This window comes from Eucalyptus grandis, chromosome 10 (assembly GCF_016545825.1).
Source record: "Eucalyptus grandis isolate ANBG69807.140 chromosome 10, ASM1654582v1, whole genome shotgun sequence".
In the NCBI taxonomy this organism is placed as follows: domain Eukaryota; kingdom Viridiplantae; phylum Streptophyta; class Magnoliopsida; order Myrtales; family Myrtaceae; genus Eucalyptus; species Eucalyptus grandis.
Genome location: NC_052621.1, coordinates 12471599 through 12490810, shown reverse-complemented (window position 1 = coordinate 12490810; position 19212 = coordinate 12471599). Strand labels below are relative to the sequence as shown.

General features: G+C 39.7%; 1 protein-coding gene and 1 long non-coding RNA gene across 2 annotated transcripts; both read right to left on the bottom strand.

The window, feature by feature from the left end:
- Positions 1 to 145: 145 nt before the first annotated feature.
- On the bottom strand, positions 146 to 5268 carry LOC104421799 (rhomboid-like protein 19). The gene is made up of 8 exons (XM_010033903.3): positions 5029 to 5268; positions 4762 to 4886; positions 2321 to 2381; positions 2051 to 2217; positions 1568 to 1673; positions 1268 to 1470; positions 947 to 1084; positions 146 to 473 (listed from the first exon to the last, which is right to left on the bottom strand). The coding sequence occupies exons 1-8, from the start codon at positions 5044 to 5046 to the stop codon at positions 371 to 373; spliced, it is 921 nt and encodes a 306-aa protein (XP_010032205.1). The 5' UTR covers positions 5047 to 5268; the 3' UTR covers positions 146 to 370.
- A 7044-nt stretch (positions 5269 to 12312) lies between these two features.
- Positions 12313 to 12788, bottom strand: LOC120289054. The gene is made up of 3 exons (XR_005547001.1): positions 12725 to 12788; positions 12476 to 12589; positions 12313 to 12361 (listed from the first exon to the last, which is right to left on the bottom strand). It is a non-coding gene; the product is annotated as an uncharacterized LOC120289054 (long non-coding RNA).
- Between the last annotated feature and the right edge of the window lie 6424 nt (positions 12789 to 19212).

Here is a 19212-nt window from a genome sequence, read left to right as displayed (position 1 = left end):
TTTTAACATGTCGAACCGGTTAAGTCACTTGTCAATGGATTGAATTTGATTTGAACTGTCATGAGAATTAAATATATTCTAACCGTCATGAGAATTCTTCGTCAACCAAAACAAATGAATGCTAAACAGCGATTGAAAGAAGCCCTTCTCAGGAGTCAAGAACAATTTTCTTTTTATAGTCATCCGACGTATATTGAGCAACAGCCAAAGCAAAATAGTGCAAAGGAAATGTATCAAAGAAGACAAAATTCCTGTACCATGAGTAACATAATCCACAAAATAGGCACACAGAAATGCATCCTTTCTGACTTCACCATGAGAAAGATACTTTCTGCCGTAATTGCTCCAAACTGGAAGTTGTCTCTTGTTGTCAAACACTCTCGGTGGCATCTTTCCCAGATTCTTGCGCAGTCTGTGCAGCTGCTAACCTCTCAGCTGCAAGCCTTTCTTCCAAAGCCCGGGCGCCTCGTTCTCTAAAATAAAAGCCAATTGCAAATTATCCATAACTTGCATCCCACTTACAACGATAACAATCTTCAGACCACAATTTTTATCGCAGCAGTAGAGCTCCCGTCATATATCATTATTGATGAAACTAGCTGTAAATTTGTCTGGTCATGGATTTTGCATGGTATTTTACATTGCACTAGTGTCCTCAGATTTGCCTTTGTACTTGAAAGCCCCAGCACTTGTAGACTGGCATTAACTTCACGAGGACTTCAATTTTATCAAAACTAAATCAGGATGAAGTCACTTGCTATTTCATCATGGATTATTTAAATGAGAAGGATCAGGCTATTAATTCTCCTCTTTGTCTTGGGAACCATTTCTCTCATTTCCGTTTTTCCCTTCTCTAACCGAACTTATGAGCATCAGTGTATCACTGTTTCTACATGGAAAGTTCAATTTGTGAACTGGTAAGTGAAAACTCACAAGAGAATATTACCTTCTCCTAGATGCTTCGATCGGATCAGAACCCAGCAATGGGTTATCGCCCAGTTCATAGTCCTGGGCCTCAGACGAAGTTTGGCGTTTTCCACAACACAACCGAGCAAATATTGATGCAAAAGGATCAATTATGGGCCTGCAGGCCGAACAGAGAAGAGAAAAACTTGGCATGAGATGTCAATCTGGAGAGGAGATGATTGAAGAAGCACTATTAAAGTGAATGAGAACGACAAAAGTAAAAACTAGAACAGTTGCACACCTAAACAAACATATAAGGCATCAATCTTATTGGTTAAGAAAGAAACAATCATGAAATTACCTTAATAGCTCCGGGAAAAAGGAAGAAAAGGAGAAATCATCACTTGGATCCCCCATGAACTTAGTTTCAGGCCTCCTTTGCAAGAACCTAAGGTAAATCCAGCTTGTGTATGTGCCAAATATTAACATCGGCAGATAAGCTGTAGGCTCTGGGATGAAGAAGCTTACAATGACAGACAGTAGCAAAATGATAGATGGCAACCACTGCATGGGGCCAGTAAGACGACCAGTGCATTAGAAACTAGCGAGAAATTCTACCCTAGAGAGAGCTGAAACAAAGGTTGACGCCTTTACAACTTACCTTTGCTTTAATCCTCACTAAAGGCAACTCATGGTCAGGTAAAATTTGCTTAATGCCAACGAGGAACCCTGAAAGGACCCCATAGAAACCAGATAGTGGCATGTACCTAGACATGCATTTTCACAAAACTAAATGAGGAGGTTAATCATAAAACAGTAAAATACCCAAGGAGCAAATAATAAAAGAACTAAAATCCTAAAATTTGATATACAGAAGAATTGATACATGTATTGTGCTAATTCAAATAAAGCAGCAGCAACAATAAACATATGCTTAAGATATCCGATCCACCATTAAATTCCAGATGAGCAATTGGGATTTATGAGGTCTCTTCTAGACTAACATGTTTGCTTCTACCATCATAGTAAACGAAAATAACATAGAAGGGAAAAACATGTAAACACACAGAAAGTTGAAAAACCTCTCAAAGCATCAGTCGGAAGATAATTTGCACTCAGGTTATATAGGTAATACTGCACTTACAGGTAATTTTCCTCCATTCTTATGTAATACAAGGCGATGGCAGTGACGAAAACACAGAGAGAAGTTAAAATGTTGACAATGAAGATGAACTTCACGAACTCTTTAGCACCCCATATGGGCTCAAGAATCTTTCCCATGAATAGTAGACCAATAGTGCTGATAACAACCTGAAGCAGAGACAAGCTTACTGAAATCACGAAATGAGAAAGACAAGAACAAAAGAAGCAAGGCACTAGAGAAGCTTAAAAGAATAACTAATGCAGTCTATACCCCATATACTGTTTGCTCAATATAACCAGCCGTTATCAGATTCCAAGCAAAAGGAATTGTCCTACAAAGAAGAACAAATCACAAATGAGATCCAGAACGATACCAGAACATGCACCTATGATCAGACGATAACAATAATTCATTAAGCCTTCACCAAGAACCGTAGGTGGCCAACGAAGTTGACGATAAAACTTAAAACTAATCCATGGCATAATATTTTTATTTGTGGAACCGTTTTGGATCTCATGCTGGAAACTCTAACATAGAGGACACTTCAAAACATATGCTGCTGAGGGATATGACAGTCATCTGCTGTAATTAGAAGTATTACATGGAAATAATTAGAACCAATTAGATAATAGTGCACAAATCCTCCTCTGCTGTGACAAACTATAAGGCAAAGTAAGTCCACGGTAGCCCCCCCCTTTTTTTATGAGAAACAAGGAAAAGATGTTATTGAAAAGGAGCAAGGATGTAGATAATTTTTCTACTATGAAATAGTACTTCTACCTTGAATTTGGCAATGCCAACCATGTCCTAGCAATAAGGTAGATAGTATTATAGCAAAGTCACGCAACAGCTGTTCAATTATTCTCTAGTCATTTAAATCATAACTACAGTTCTTAATTCATAGATCATTTGGCATCACTTTCTGAAAATACCATTCTCTCAGCAAATTATATTGGCCCCTGTTATACCTCAAAATCTCATCATACAATGTTTGTGCACATTAAGGCCAAGAAGAGCTCAGGGCATGTTTGTTTGCATTTAAACAAAAGCAAAAGGTACTTTTTTGCTTTCCTGCAAAAATTTAAAATATATAATTCAAATTTCAGGGTATTCTTCAGAATATATGTGAATCCACGTGTCAACAGTTCAGCATAGGGAAAGTTGTAGAATGTTCAGATTTATTAATAGAAAGGTCAATGTGTGAGCCACAAGATTTAGATCAACCAAATTAATAAAAGAAAAGTCAATCTAAACAGGCCCTTAATCTCCCCCATCTTCTCTGGTCATCTTTTCATGTGAACTCTAGAAGGTCCAATGAAGAACTTCCAGAACAATCAACTTAGATTTTTCAGTATATCTATATATTGAGGAAATATAAGCTCATCTACACCCTTACATAGCTGCATAGATTCTATATTGGAATCCCAACTAAGGTCTTGTTAATGACATTTTCTCCATCTCAGGCCTGTAATGCGCGCATAAAATACTTGCAATTTGTTCAGGATCTCATCTGCTACATGCTTAGTGGCAGCGAACTCAAACTTAAGCAGCCAGTAAGTTCAGGGCCTATAACTTGTCATATTAGTTCAAGGCAAATAGAGCTGCATGTGTGCAAAGTTAACCAAAGGACTTCAGCAGGGTAAAAACTGAAACTAGTTATATTGCAGCAGTATTAAAGCTATAGGTGGGTTCAGTAGCTGCATAGCATACGTTTGGAGGTGACATGCCATCAAGTTCACATTTACGTTTCGAAAGTACCAACAGAAGGTTTGGAAATAATTCCACAGACAGGAAAATTATGTCAGCAAAAAGTTAAAGCTTGTTTAGAGGTTTAAAAGGAGTGTATTGCAAAATAAAGCACCTCCGCCCTCCTCCAGATCCTTTTTTTATCTGTGTCTTGATACGAGGCTATTTTTACTAGTAGTCCCTCCAATTTTTTCTCCAATCATCCCATATTATGCTCTAATGCAAATTCCTGAAACCTTGAAAACTAACCTGAAGGAATTCAAATAGATATGAAAGTATATATTTTACTGTTATTCAGTTCTCATTGACCAACTTAAACTGATTTAAATGTTTTCCTGAAGTACAGTATAGTAAGCACGTGATTGCCTCTCATCTAATAGGAACTTAACTACTTTAATTTTCAAGCCGAGATAAAGAATTATCTGTTGAAGGCAACAGGTTTTCAATCCATAAAGGACTCCATTATACTTTAGGAATATGAGGCCAACTCAAGCATTTGAAGCAGATAAATGCCTCTGATCTTGAACATCACCACTGATAAACGTCAAATGTTAGTATTAAAGCATGAAAACTTCGCCCTTATATCCCTAGGCACTTGAAACCTCTGCACTCTAGACACCTTGCGAAAGGGCAAATCGGCAGCTCTGAGTCCCAATTTCGAATCAGCCAGAAACTTAACGTCACAGAAGCTCAATCTGTACTTGCTTGGGAAGCCAGATCAACTAGTGCAAAACATCTATCCTCAAGCATCCTACTACGACCTTCCACTCAAGCCACTCATTCAAAATTAAACGAACACGGAACGAGCAATCGCAACCGAAATCCGCCACTACAGCAACAAATCACGCACCGGGACCACAAAAATCCACCTCCCAGACTTCCGCCCCCGGACATCGAGCAACTCAAGCCACTAAATCTCAAACAAAGGAAGCATCCAAACTACAACGAAGCGTTACTAACAATACCTCGCGGGGATCAGAGCAAGATAATTGACGGCCGCGGGGAGGATCTGCACCACAATGTGGCCCCCGACAAGCACCACGGCCATGCCCTTGCAGAGCCTCGTGAACCCGGCGAGCGAGCCCGTTCCCTGCGCACGACATTCGCACATCGAAATTCGCGTCACGCACGAATAAAACCGCTAAAAAAAAAAAAAAACCCTAAGCAGAAAAGCCAGGGACGGCGCGGGGAGGCGATCGCTCGGCCCCGCCCCGTCCGGAGGGGAAGCGTACTCCGGAGAGTGAACTCATGGCGGCGGCGGAGGCGGCGGCGGAGGCGGCGGTGGCGGTCCGAGATTGGATCGAGCCGATCGGCCGTCGGGGACGGCGGCGGAGAGCTGATCCGAGTCGGTTGGGGTTTTGGGGGTGGAGTGGAAATGGAGTTTTCGCAGGGAGACGTTTCTGGCTGGAGAGAGCCCCTAGATCGGAGAAGAAGAAGAACAACGCGCATGGGAAATAGCAAAAACGGATATATTAAAAAAAAAAATGGAAATGAAAATATAAAAAATACAAAATAATAAAAAATTGATTTTTGCGTTTATGAATCGCGTCGTGGATGGTGCATGCGATGAGAGTTTTTATGTGAAAAACAAGCAAAGTCCGATGTTGACTTATTGGGAAATTGGTGACTTTTCAGAAAAAATTGATCGTCTTATCTGATGGTCCATTTAGCACTTAAAAAATATTATAATAATTAGTCATTTTCGTTAAATATTTATGAATTTTCGTGGACGGTGAAAATATTTTCGTTTATTCATTTTTATAAATAATTATTTAAAAATACATATTTTTAAAAATTATTCATTTTCTAAGAAATAAATAAAGCCTTTAGAAGTAATCGATTTGTTTTTATCTTTCACTTTTATCTCTTAAAAAGTCATGAATATTGCACATGCTAACTGGAATAATGACGATGAACTAACAGCCGTAGCAAGATGAAAATTTATGGAGACCTTATAACAAGTACGTGGGCTAGCGTAAATTACCCCCTAAAATTCATGGGGACTTTGTATAATTTTCCCTATTTTGTGAGGTAAAGCCGGCTTGTTAGGGAGTGTTCTTCATGAACTTATTAACCACGCTTATTAAAATATATTTTTATATTTAATGCATGTATTACACATAACACATGACATATGCATGGAAAATGACATTTTTGTATACATATTATAAATGATTTTTTGGAAAACGCATTAAAAATGACAAATTTTTATACACATATCTTAAATATAAATTTTTAGAAAATCGAGTTCTCCCATAAATGAGATTTAGCGATGAGACAAGTTTTCGAAATGATAACGATGATTTCTTTTTTGTTAATCTATTTTTATTGAAATTCCCTTTGATTTTTTTTTTTAAAATTAGGAAAAATTACATTTTTGGCCCTCTGTTGTTTTAACAGAATCCACTTTTAATTCTTATACTTTGTTCGAATAGAGTAGTAGTCCTTGTTCTACTCTCGGCGACAATATAAGTCGTAACATGAAAAAATTTGTGTTCAAAATTAGTCGGAAAAAAGTCAAGACCGGCTATATTGCCATGGGCCACCGAGGTGTCAACCTCCATAACAAATTACCCTTTTGGTCCTCAAACTTTTGAGAACGATCGATTTTAGTTTCCATACACTATTTCAGTGATGATACTAGTCTTGTCACGTTTCTATCTGAAATCTTATGAAATATCGAATTGTGACCCACCATTAATTCGCGATTCCCGTGTTTGCAAAATATCTCTAATTAAACTAACAATCCATCGAGGGCTAATTTTGTCGCACGCAACGAGGGCATCCTCACTTTTACTTCAGATAAGCATGAACATATTTAGGACTTCTTGTTAAAAAAAGGACGATGACCTTTTAAACCCTTCAAGCACAATTTAAACTCACTATCTAGTAGGTGAAATGATGTAGAAAGTTCATAAGAATTATTTCGACAACAGTCATACCAACAAAGTCCATTCCGATGTTATTAAAAATGTTATTGGTTTTATTGATTATTGATCTCATACGCTATAAATTGCTTTATCTCGACCCGCCAGTCCTTAACCCATACTCTTAAGGTGGACCATTCTAAGAAATCTTTCATACTCGCTTGCTCACAAATAGAGCATCTGGAGGTAATGAAAGATCCCTTGGCTTCATTTCTTTTATTAAGAAGTCAATGATCACGCCCCTCAAATAAGGATTTAAAGGACGACCCCGTCCAAGCCACAATTCTAATGGCAAGGACATCTTGGTCCACATAGATAGGATGCGCTCGGTGTGCGTAGACCCGATATGATCCAATTTTGCCAAGACTCTATAGCCAGCACCACTTATATGAGCAAGTGTACTAAATCGCTTGATTCCGTACTTAAGATGGATGGCCATGATCCCACATGGATGATGGGAATTCATCAAGCTCTTGATTGAGATAGGACTTAGGTCCAGTATACATTTATGAGCAACCATTATGCTTTTCATTGGTTTAACTTTACCCTTTAAAAGTCACGTTTCCATCTGAAATCTTATGAAATATCGAATCGTGACCCACCATTAATTCATGATTCCCATGTTTGCAAAATATCTCTAATCAAACTAACAATCCATTGAGGGCTAATTTCGTCGCACGCAATGAGGGCATCCTCATTTTTAGTTCAAATAAGCATGAACATATTTAGGACTTCTTGTTAAAAAAGGGACCATGACCTTTTAAACCCTTCAAACACAATTCTAACTCACTATCTAGTAGGTGAAATGATGTAGAGAGTTCATAAGAATTATTTCGACAACAGTCATACCAACAAAGTACATTCCGCCGTTATTAAAAATGTTATTGGTTTTATTGATTATTGATCTCATACACTATAAATTGCTTTATCTCGACCCTTTGGTATACGTTTAGGAGCAACCATTACACTTTTCATTGGTTTACCTTTACCCTTTAAAAGTCACATGCATCGCCCGTGCCAACTAAAATAATAATGGTGGATTAACTGCTGGATAAAACTAGGGAGATATTGTCTAACCAGTGAAAGTTTCGGGGCAAGCATATATACACTACCTTTGTGTAATTTCTCCTTCATTTTTTCCATTTGGGGTTTGTTAACGAGTGTTTTGAGAATATATTAACCATGCTTACTAAAAAAAATTACTGTTTACAGATAACACGAGATCGACAGCACATCGATAGTGAAAAAACTTTTGTTTCCACAATAAAAGGATTATTGTGGGTGAAAGCTTTTCTTTCTTTCCTTGTTGTTCTTCTTTTTTACACATGTCATTAGCTACTGGTTGAAAGCTTCGCAGCCCTCAGCCAAAGGCCGGTGAACCATTAAAAGATTTAAGATTAAACCGGTACGACTGAAAGATTTAAAATTAAATTGGTAATCGTATAATAAGCTTAGGATTGTTTCGACAAGCTTAGAAGTATCTTAGGGTGCTTGAGCTTGAGACCGTCCACTATGACCGGTGCGTACTCTCTAGTGGCTCTCTCTTCCTTCTGAACTTCAATCGAGAACCTGTTGAGATGATGGAAGATCATGATTCCGTTCTCTGAGCATTGCACAAACAGCACTTAGTCTTGTCCAGAGTTCCCGGCACACGGATGTTGATCCTCCTGCGAAAGCATAAGTGCACACGGTTAGTCCATTTAAACATAGGTTTCACAAAAATATATGATAGGAAGTGTTGATATTGGAGTTGATGATGATGGAACCATTTCTTCTCTTTCAAATTCAGTAGTCTAGTGGCCAACTGAAAAAGTGACAGTTATATATAATAGACCATCAATAGAGAGCGGCTATCCTCGACTAGTGATTCGTGAAGAGGGGAAAAAATGATTGTGATCTGTTGAGAAGTTGCTTGTGATGTGACGACAATTACAATGAAGGTGCAAGGGAATTGGCACTCGGCCACTCGAGGAGGGCCCGAAGTACATATAGATAGGTGGGTTGTCCCTGAAGATAGAAAATATTAGTGACAATGGTCCATTTACATCATCGCATATTAGATCTCAAGCAACAACTCTTGCATAGTCCTCTGTATCATTCTTATTATTTCTCTCCTAGATGAACAATATTATAGACCCAACAAACATGTTGATTGCAAAGTGGGCTTCAATGTAGAATGGGACAGCCATAGTCATTGGAATCAGAATGAACCACGACACTTCTTAGGAGTCATATCCCTCGGGAGGTTTATAACCAAAGTTGCCACAAAAAACCTAGGCACATAGCAATATAGTTCTAGGGAAGCTCAAAGATTGTATGGCCCAAGATTGCCAATTTTGTGAGTATTACTGCATATGGTGCTTTTTATAGGCCGTTAGGTGACCTGATATCAAAAGTAGTCCAAAACAACCAAAATGGGAGCGGGGCAATGATACGACTTATGGCAATTCCTACAAGCTAACTCATGAAAATCGTGCATATGATAAAGTTAGTTTACCTGTCTTGAAATCTCACATAAGATCAGCTATTGAGACAATGAACATCGTAACCCACATGCTACGCCATTAGACCTAACCAAAGACGCAATCAATTTCATTGACCCTTTCTCTCCTCTGTTTCCTCTTTCTCTCACTCTCTGTAAGTCCAATCTTCGTACTCCAACAATCTAATCGCTTTATCCATCATGCACCAACATTGATTTTAATTATCTTTACCAAAGTTGACTTATTGCTTCTTTAAATGTGTTCATTTTTTGCCAATGCAGGTGGGTTTGACCATAATTGATTGTGTGGAATATGTTTAACACGATAGAAATTTGTTTTGTAAGTCGAAGTATATGGAATGCTCAAGACTTTATTTTAATTTCAAAGACGAATGTCTAATTGAAATTTCCATGTGTTGTACGTGCATCGTGCATCGTGCATTTGGCGTGCATATATTGTGTATCTGTTGTGCATATGTCATTTTATCATCTTTTAGAAGGGCTGTTGCTTAAAGACCTTTCCATCTTGATTTTTAACTTGGACTTATATTAAGATTAGGGTTTTCAAGACTTATCTATTAGAGGTTAAACATATATTAACATGGATAGAGGAGAGTAGGAGGAAGAAGAGGGGAATGAGAGTCATTGTGTTGAAAGGGAAATGTCAATAATTGTTAAAAGTTTAGCCGATTGATTTAGAGATATTTATAGGATGAGATTCGATAAGGATACGAGGTAAAGCGAAAGGAACAAAACCGTAGCATTTCTCATTCAATTTGCAGGTGATTCCATTTTCTTGCTCACTTCCACTTACTCTCTGAGATTAGAAATGAATAAATGGCAGAAAACTACCGACATTCTCACCACCTTGATCTTTGAAAATAAATGGAGGTCCAAATCAGTTTCATGAACACTTTCTCTCCTCTCTATTAGTCCCATACTCTTACTCCAACAATCCCATCTCTTCAACAATACTTTATCCATATTTATTTTTAATCAGCTTAATTTGCTTTCTCAGAGGGGTGGAAACATTTAGTTCAGGTGTGAGATTCGACTCTCACATTCTACAAAGAAGAAGACAAAAGTCTAAGAGTGAGTTGAGCATTAAAATATGATATCAAAAAAAAAAAAAAAAAACCCACTAATTTATTGCTTCTTTAATTGCACAATCTTTTTTTTTTTACCAATGGAAGCCAGTCTAGTCATAATTGATTGAGTGGAGAATATTTAATAAATAAAAGTTTATTTTGTGATTCAAAGTATATGGAATGCTCATTAATTTGTTTTTAATTTCAAATATAAAAGTTCGCCATGTATTGTGTGGGTGTCATGCATAGGGAGCTTGGTATGTATATATTCCCGATTTTAGTGAAAGCCAAGTTCCTAGGCAAGTGTAGGGTTTGACTTACCGTGAGAATTATTCAATGTGAAAGATTGCTTGGACACTTGTTAATATCATTTGTATAATTGGTGGATTTTTAGGTCCATTTTGCTTCCCAAGAATTATGATAAGATATCGTAGCTTTTTCATTTCACTAAACGTAATATTGTATGTCTTTAGAAGAACCATTTGAAAAATATCCGAATAAGCATAAAAAACACACATTGAAATCTTTCACCCAAGACATGCCAAAAGCATACTCTCATCTATTCATCCAAGTGTGCAAAAAAAAAAAAAACTGACAGAAGCGAGCCCACAGCACGTGACCATGTAGGTCTGGATCATTGTGTTCTCATGGCTAGTGAAGGGCACTAGTGGTGTCACTGATTTGGTTTGGTTCGGTTATTTTGAAAAACTGAACCGAATCGAACCGTTAAGGAAAACTGCTCAATCGAACCAAATGCAACCCAAACCAAATTGAAACCTCGGTTTGGTTGGGTTCGGTTCATATCAGTTTGGGTTTTTGATTTTTGGTTTTCATTTAAATAGTAGGAATTGACTAAAAGACAAATGAAGGCATAAAAAGATTTTCCTGCAATGCAAGTTCCACAACTTCCCCACCTCCAGGATTAATCATTTTTACACACGTGACATAAATTCGTGGCCATTTCCTCACCGACAACCACAATTAAATGCCAAAGGAATAAACAGAACCATGAACAAAGAAAAGCATATTCAAGGGGCATTCCACAATTACTCAATAATCAGAAATTTTGTTCAACAATTAACAAAGCAACCATCATGATATAAAGTGGGATGATTCGGCCCCGATGACCAATAAAAAGAGGCAAATTTAGATGGATCTCGTTTTAGGATTTTGTCAAGTTCAATTTGAAACTAGCATATAGAACAAGGTATGAAATTCAGTCCGATCTATAATTAGTTTCAGTCACGACATAATTCAATTAGATTACTAATAAATCTACATTTCAAGGGCGATTTTTGTTTATATCTTATTCAGAAATTGACTGAAATACACATGAATGCACAAAAAAATTTCACTTTGAACTTACCTAAAGAGGTTATCCACCCCACTGAAACCCTCCGGCGGCCAAAAAAGTTCCTCCTCGCCTCTGCGAGATGCTCTCTACCGCTTGGTAGCGTCAACCCCCCTTTTTCAAACCCTAATCTACAGGTTTTGTCCCGATTCCTGTTCCTTTCCGTAGTGTTCACCCTAAATCCTAATTTACAGGAGTTTTGTCCAGATTCCCGTGTCTTTTCCATAGTGTTTTCTTCCTCCCAGCTTTCAAAAAAAAAAAAAAATCACGAACAATATGTTGGAACCCATTCTCAAAGATCTGGGGCCTGCTCGCATCCTTCAACCGGGATGACCATGGAGGGAAAAATTCACCAGAAAGAGTACTCCTTGCCGCATTAAGCACCGATCTAAGTATCAGCCTCGCTTTTCCCGAAGTTCAGTGTATGGCGGATCCGTTTGGCGTGGCGAAGGCGGATCCGAGACAAACTTGAGCCGGTTGATGGTAAGTCTAGACCGAGCCCTAAACAAGTTTCTAAAGATTAGTGCAAATGGAGAGTAAAGAAGAAAATGAAATGAGAGTGGCTGCTTTATGTAAAAGGCTTGGGCACTGTGTGGGTCCGAGGATGACGTAGTTGAAGTGTCTAATGATATTCCCCAAAGTAAACGGGAGGAATGTAGACGTACTCTTTTGGAAAATTGTTCTCCAAACCAAATGTGAACTATCCTGCTTTCATAACTACAATGAAGAAAGCATGGAAATCGAAGGGGTTATCATTCACGAAGGAACGGGGGCATTTTACATTTGTATTTCCAACGGAGGAGGAAAAACAGCGAGTAATGAGGAATTCACCTTGGTCATACTCAACTAATTTGCTTGTTCTACAGCAGTGTATCCCAGAAGTCCCTGAACATTGCTATGATTTTACTAAGGCCGCCTTCTGGGTACGCATTGGAGGAGTTCCCCCTGGTTGGAGAATAGATACAGTGTTCAATGACCTGGGGAAAGGATAGGAAAAGTAATAGAAGTCCAACTCCGATGCAACAAAGCAAATGCACGTAACAGGGAGGTCGAGTCGAGTTGAGATTGACTTGGCTTTACCTTTGAAATCGGGAGCTATCCTCGATATCGGCAACAAATGGCTTTGGGTGGAGTTCAAATACGAGCGGCTCCCACATTTGCTTCTCTTGTGGTAGAATTGGGCACTATGCAACCGACTTGTTTAGAAATACCATATGCAGTATCGCCCGGGCAATGAATAAAAAAGGATCATATGGTCCCCTGGTTGAAGGCTGAAACCGGTGATCACAGTCCATATTGGGACGCTTTCTACGGAAAAATGGAGGAGGAGCATGTAGTGCGGGAAACAAGACGAACCATCACTTAAAACGAATGAAGTGAACCCCATTGAGATTGATCCAGCCCCAAACATGCAAATAGTAGCTTTGCACAAAAAGAGATCGTAAAGCAGCTCGGAACAAATGTTAACCGAATCTGTATCTACGGCAAAGCACAAGACCGAGATCGAGGCAAACAGGTGATATGCCATGAAACTCAAAACCTTTTGCCTTTAAAAGTAGGAAAAAGCAGTAAGAAGACAATGAAAGTACAGAAGGCCAAAAAACAGAAATGTATGCCAGAAAAATCATCTCTCCTCCTAGATGAAGTAGACCTATTGGAGACACCAGTGAATCTGATGCAAGATGACAAATCATGGGCTTTGGTGGCTAGCCCTAATAAGCCACCACAAAAACCATGAAAGTTGTGAGTTGGAATTGTCGGGTGGGCAACCCCGACAATTCGGGGAATTAAGAGCTTTAACAGCTCGGGGAAAGGCCTAACTTACTTTTATCATGGAGACGAAAAATAAAGCAACGATGGTAGAAAGGATACGTAGAAAACTCAAATTCCAGAAACTTTATTTGGTGGATCCAACATGCATAGCAGGGGGATTGGCAATCATGTGGCAAGAGGAAATCGACTTGAAGGTGCAAGCAAGCTCAAAGCAATTTATAGATGTGCAGTGTATTGACCCTGATAGTAAACAAGGTATGCAGATTACCTTCGTCCACACATCTACAGTTTTTGGAGAGCGTCTGGCTTTATGGCAAGAGCTAGGAACCCTGAAACCTCCAGCTTCTCAACCATGGATCTGCATGGGAGATTTCAATGAGATACTATATGTTTGGGAGAAAGTTGGGAAAAAAGAAGCGAGATAATAGACGAATCACGGCTTTCGAAACATGATTAATGATCTATCTCGATGGATGTCGATAGTCATGGATGCGCATACACATGGACAAATAAAAGAGAAGGGGCGAGAATTAGTAAACGACTCGATCGAGTGCTTTGTTCCCTCGAGTGGAGAGTTACCTTTCATGCGGCGAAGTACAAGCCCTTCCCGAAGAATCGGTTGGACCATAGCCCCTAATCCTTCGAATGCACCACGGAGTAAAGAAAGGAAGAAACAGGTTCAAACTGGAAGCTTTACGGGACGTAACATGCCGAGTATCACGAACTCATCCAGCAAGTATGGGCAGAAAAAACAACTCCAACCTCCCCTTTTGCAGAGAAACTGTTGAGGACATCACAACAATTAATCAAATGGAGCAGAGAGAAGTTCACAAATGCTTATACACAAATCAAACAGCTTCACCAAACACTCACAGCACTAACGAATCAAACAGAACAGCACACGACAAAGCAGAAGGAGCAGCAGATCATCAATCAAATCGATACTTTGAGAAGGCAGGAAGAACAGTTTTGGGGAATGAGGTCACGCATCAAATGGTTGCATTGGGGAGACCAGAACACTCGGTTTTTCCATGCTACAACAGTCAACAGGAGGCAACAAAATCGAATCACAATGCTGCAATTAGAGGATAAAAGTTGGTGTAGAGATCCCCGGATGTTACAAAGACAACATATTCAATCTTACTACGAGAACCTATACAAGACTCGAAGGTTCCCGATACTACCAACCTATCCTATATCAATGCCCCTCCCCGATAACAGAGAATATTAATGATGAACTGGTGGCAGTACCTTCATTGGAAGAAATACATGGAGCTGTTTTTCAACTGGGAGCTTTCAAGGCCCCTGGCCCTGATGGTTTCAATGGCTCCTTCTACCAACAATCCTGGGAAAGCATCAAAGATGATCTGGCTCAACTTGTACAGGAGTTTTTCCAGAAGGGTGTCCTCGACAATCGACTAAATCAGACCCATATTGTCCACGATCCCAAAGTAAAAGCCCTGAAAATATCAGCCAATTCAGACCCATTAGCCTGTGCAACTTCAGCTATAAAGTCATTTCAAAAATATTGGCAAACGGACTTAAAAAGTGGCTGCCACTTATCATTGAACCAGAGCAGGGCGCATTCGTTCCAGGAAGGCAAATTCAGGACAACATCTTCATTGTCCAGGAAGTTCTGCATCACCTGCGCACCACAAAAAACAGGAAAAAATATCAGGCTATTCTGAAGCTTGATATGCAGAAAGCATACGATAGAATAGAATGGGATTTTGTGAGGGATGTCATGCTGCAAATGGGGTTTCATGCCAAGTGGGTCTCCCTAATCATGCAATGCATATCTACAGTCACTTATAGTGTGAAAATCAATGGAGAACCTACCTCTTTTTTCCATCCTTCGCGAGGCCTCAGACAAGGTGACCCACTCTCACCTTATATATTCATTTTGATATCCAATGTGTTAACCTGGATGATGAAAAAAGCATTAGCAGACGGAACACTCAAAGGCATTCAGATAACCAGAAATTGTCCCAAACTATCACATCTAATGTTTGCCGATGATGCGATATTTTTTCTGGATGGAAACTTGACAGAGTGTCAGAATCTTGCCCAAATACTCAGCCAATATTGCTACGCTACAGGACAGGCAATTAATCTAAATAAATCAGGGGTTGTTTTCAGTGGCAATTGTCCAGAAGCTTTGAAACACAACTTGGCAACACAACTGAGAGTACCTATTCTACAGAAAACAGGAAAGTACCTGGGTATTCCTACCGAGTGGGGTCTTTCCAAGAAAGAGCTGTTTGCGTGGATCCTGGCCAGAGTCAATGCAAAGTTAGCGGGTTGGAAGGAAAAATTATTGACAAAAGCAGGAAAGGAAGTGCTAATCAAGAGTGTTGTGCAATCTATACCTACCTACGCAATGTCTATCTTCAAGCTGCCGGTGTCCATCTGCGAGCCATAGAACAACGCATTGCGTCATTTTGGTGGCGGAACGGAGATGCTAAGAGAGGGATGCATTGGAAAAGATGGGAAGTCTTGAAAACTCGAAAAGATGAAGGCGGCCTCGGGTTCAAAGATCTGCTCACCTTTAATAGGGCCATGTTAGGCAAACAAGTATGGCGACTTGCTACTTCTCCATCAGCTCTATGGAGCAAAGTGATGAAAGGGATTTATTTCCCCCACGGTGACGTCTGGACAGCGTCAAAGGGACACCGACCCTCATGGGGTTGGCATAGTCTAATCCTTGGCAGAGACACCATAAAGGAAAACACGAAATGGTCAGTAGGAGATGGCAAATCTATTCGAATCAGAGAAGACATATGGCTATCACAAGGAGTAATTGGCGGGGAAGTAAATCAAACAGAACCCAGTTTAGTATCGGAATTGATCAATGAAGAATCCAGAGAATGGAAGCAACAACTCATACATCAACTGTACGAAGAAAGAGTTGCAAAAGAAATTCTAGCAGTTCCCCTAAGCCATCAACCACAGCCAGACATGCTCATATGGACGGGTAAATGAACGAGGACAATACTCCGTCAAAAGTGGATATAATGAGCAATCATAAACACAAATAAAAGATCACAACCGTCCCTCATGCTCATATCAACCACCTCGCACCTTATGGACGCAAATATGGAGTCTTGACGTGCCACCAAAGGTCCGATCTTTCCTCTGGAGTATATGTCAAAACGCCCTCCCAACGCGTGAAAACCTATACACAAGGAAAATAGTCAGCGATCCCCTCTGTCCGCTCTGCGGTAAAAGACCCGAAACCATAGAGCATCTTCGTTTTTATGCAAATGGACCAAGAAAATCTGGGAAGACCCGGCTTTTATCACAATCAGACCAACACACAACATTAACCGAACAGATCAGTGGCTGGTTAACGCTTTCCGAAAAGACCAAGACTCACCTGAACCAGAACTTACGGGTATGGTCTTGTGGAACATATGGAAGATGAGAAATTGCTGGATCTTTCGACAGCAAGCACCCAAGCACCGGCAGAGACTGGGTGATCACAAAGCACAAGACCAGCATCTTTCTTTCGGTAGAAGAAAATCAAATCGCAGCAAAAAGAAACCCAACCGAGACAAACCCGCTCATTGGAAGCCTCCTGCAGGGAAGGATCTGAAACTCAACGTGGATGCGGCTTGGCGAGAAGGCGAATTCCCTCGCTCGGTTGCGGGCTTGATGCGCGATTCCGAAGGAAGAACCCTTAACGGCTTCGCGGCTTCTGCTAGGGTTTCTTCTGCAAGTGAAGCTGAGGCAGAGGCGATTTTACACGGGATTAGGCGCACACACGAACTAAAGAAGCCGCACGTGGAGAACTCTGGAAGTCGAACTGCTAAGTGCTTCATTAAAAGCGACTGTTCCGGGATAGTTGAAATGGTGATGGGCCGGGCCGAACCTCCATGGAACCTAAAAGAAGTCGTCCAGCGATGCAGGAATGGGCTAGCCCAAAACAAAAACATTACGGTTATCCATTGCCCACGACAAGCAAACGCCGTAGCGGATTGGATCGTCCGGAATCATCGTCTCAACAACCTACCATCTAATTGGCTGTTTTCTATTCCTTTTCCTCTCTGGAATATTTTGTGCACCGATCTTTCTCCATCGGTATTATGTAAGACTCCGAGTTAATCTTAGTAAATGTCAGTTCTTTTCGACCAAAAAAAAAAAAAAGAACTTACCTAAAGAGGTCGAGCATGAAGAACAGAAAAATGACGAAGATGAGGTTGCTGCACGCAACCCAGTCGCCTCGCTCACCAGCATCAAGAATTGAAGAGCCGACCTTCAAATTCGCCACCCACATGCCGTCATTCAGCCTTGCCTTCGCGGTCGTGTGCAACCAATATGCCGTCTCTCAACCTCCCTCTCCCTCTCCCTCTCCCTCGACCTCTCCAGGTCTTAGGCTTAGGAGTCGAGTGAGCAAATAAAGTCACTTAGAGATCTATTTTAGTTCAGGACTATTAAGTTTTAATGGCTTGAATTGGTTTATAAATCGAATCGAACTGAAACGAATTTGAATCGGCAAGATAAATGATTATTTTTCCATTATTTGAACCGAAAACCGAATCGAAAATGTAGAAAATTTTGATTCGATTTGGTTAAATTTCGGTTTACAGTTTGGTTTGGACACCCTAAAGGGTGCAATCGAGAGGCCTAACTGCAGTAAGAGCCCTATCCACTTGACAAAAAAGAATCCCAATAGTCGGGCGGCAATGTTCAGGGACGGTATGACATCGAAAGTTAGGTTGAGATCGCGAGTGATGATGTAGAACCAGCTCCCCAGCATAACAGTCATGACAAGCCCTCAGAGCATGACCTGGTCCTTCCAGTAGGTGATCCTCTCCTAGCTATCGCCATCGACGCTCTTGCTCTAATCGAGAAGCAACAGCTCGTATATCTCAATCCCCATCCATGGTGATGGCGACGATTCCAAAAGGTTGTGCGAGAGAGGTTAATTGTTTGATCTGATGATGGAGAGAGGTTGATTTGCGATTCGATGAGCCTGTGATTGTTATGGCCTTGATGACACGTGCACGAGATATGTGCGATATATGCTTGACACATATGCGTAGCACAATTCTATGATTCATCTAGAAACTTGAAATCATCTTACGCTAAGTACATATCACAACACAATTACACGTGGTTGCGAAAGTCTTTAAAATGTGCCATACTTTTAAAAAGGTATAAAGCCCTCTTAATTAATCCTTAAATTAACAGAGTATCCTAATTCAGCTAATGGATAAAATTTTGATTTGGGCACTTATTGGCATGTGCCAAAAGTCATAATTGGTGCATCTTGATGGATAAAAAGAAATCTGTTCCACGAATGAGATGATAATAGCGATTTTATACCTATCGTAGATTTGTAGAATAAAATATTGATGAACGGGACTCTATATCTTTAACCTTCGCTTGATGGTTGGAACTAAAATAAAAACAAAAACTTAAAATTATTTGTACCCGCTCATATCTCACTCATTCATTTTTTATGAGTGATTTTTAGTATTTTCAAGGAGGATAAATTGAATATTTGTCTCCCATATTAAAGCGACTTTCTTCCATCAAAACAATATTCATTCATCATCATTTTTTTTTATGGACTCTTTTTTGGGAAAAATTATCAAAAAAAGTTATAAACTTATTATAAGGCGACCAATTCAATTTTAAGCCTTTTAATTATATCAATTTAATTTTAAATCATTTGATGATTTGTCAATATAATCATTTTAGCCAATTTTGATAAGAAATCTTAACGTGGATACCAACTAACCTACGTGACATGATCAATGGTGACGTAAATATATATATTTTTGCAATTT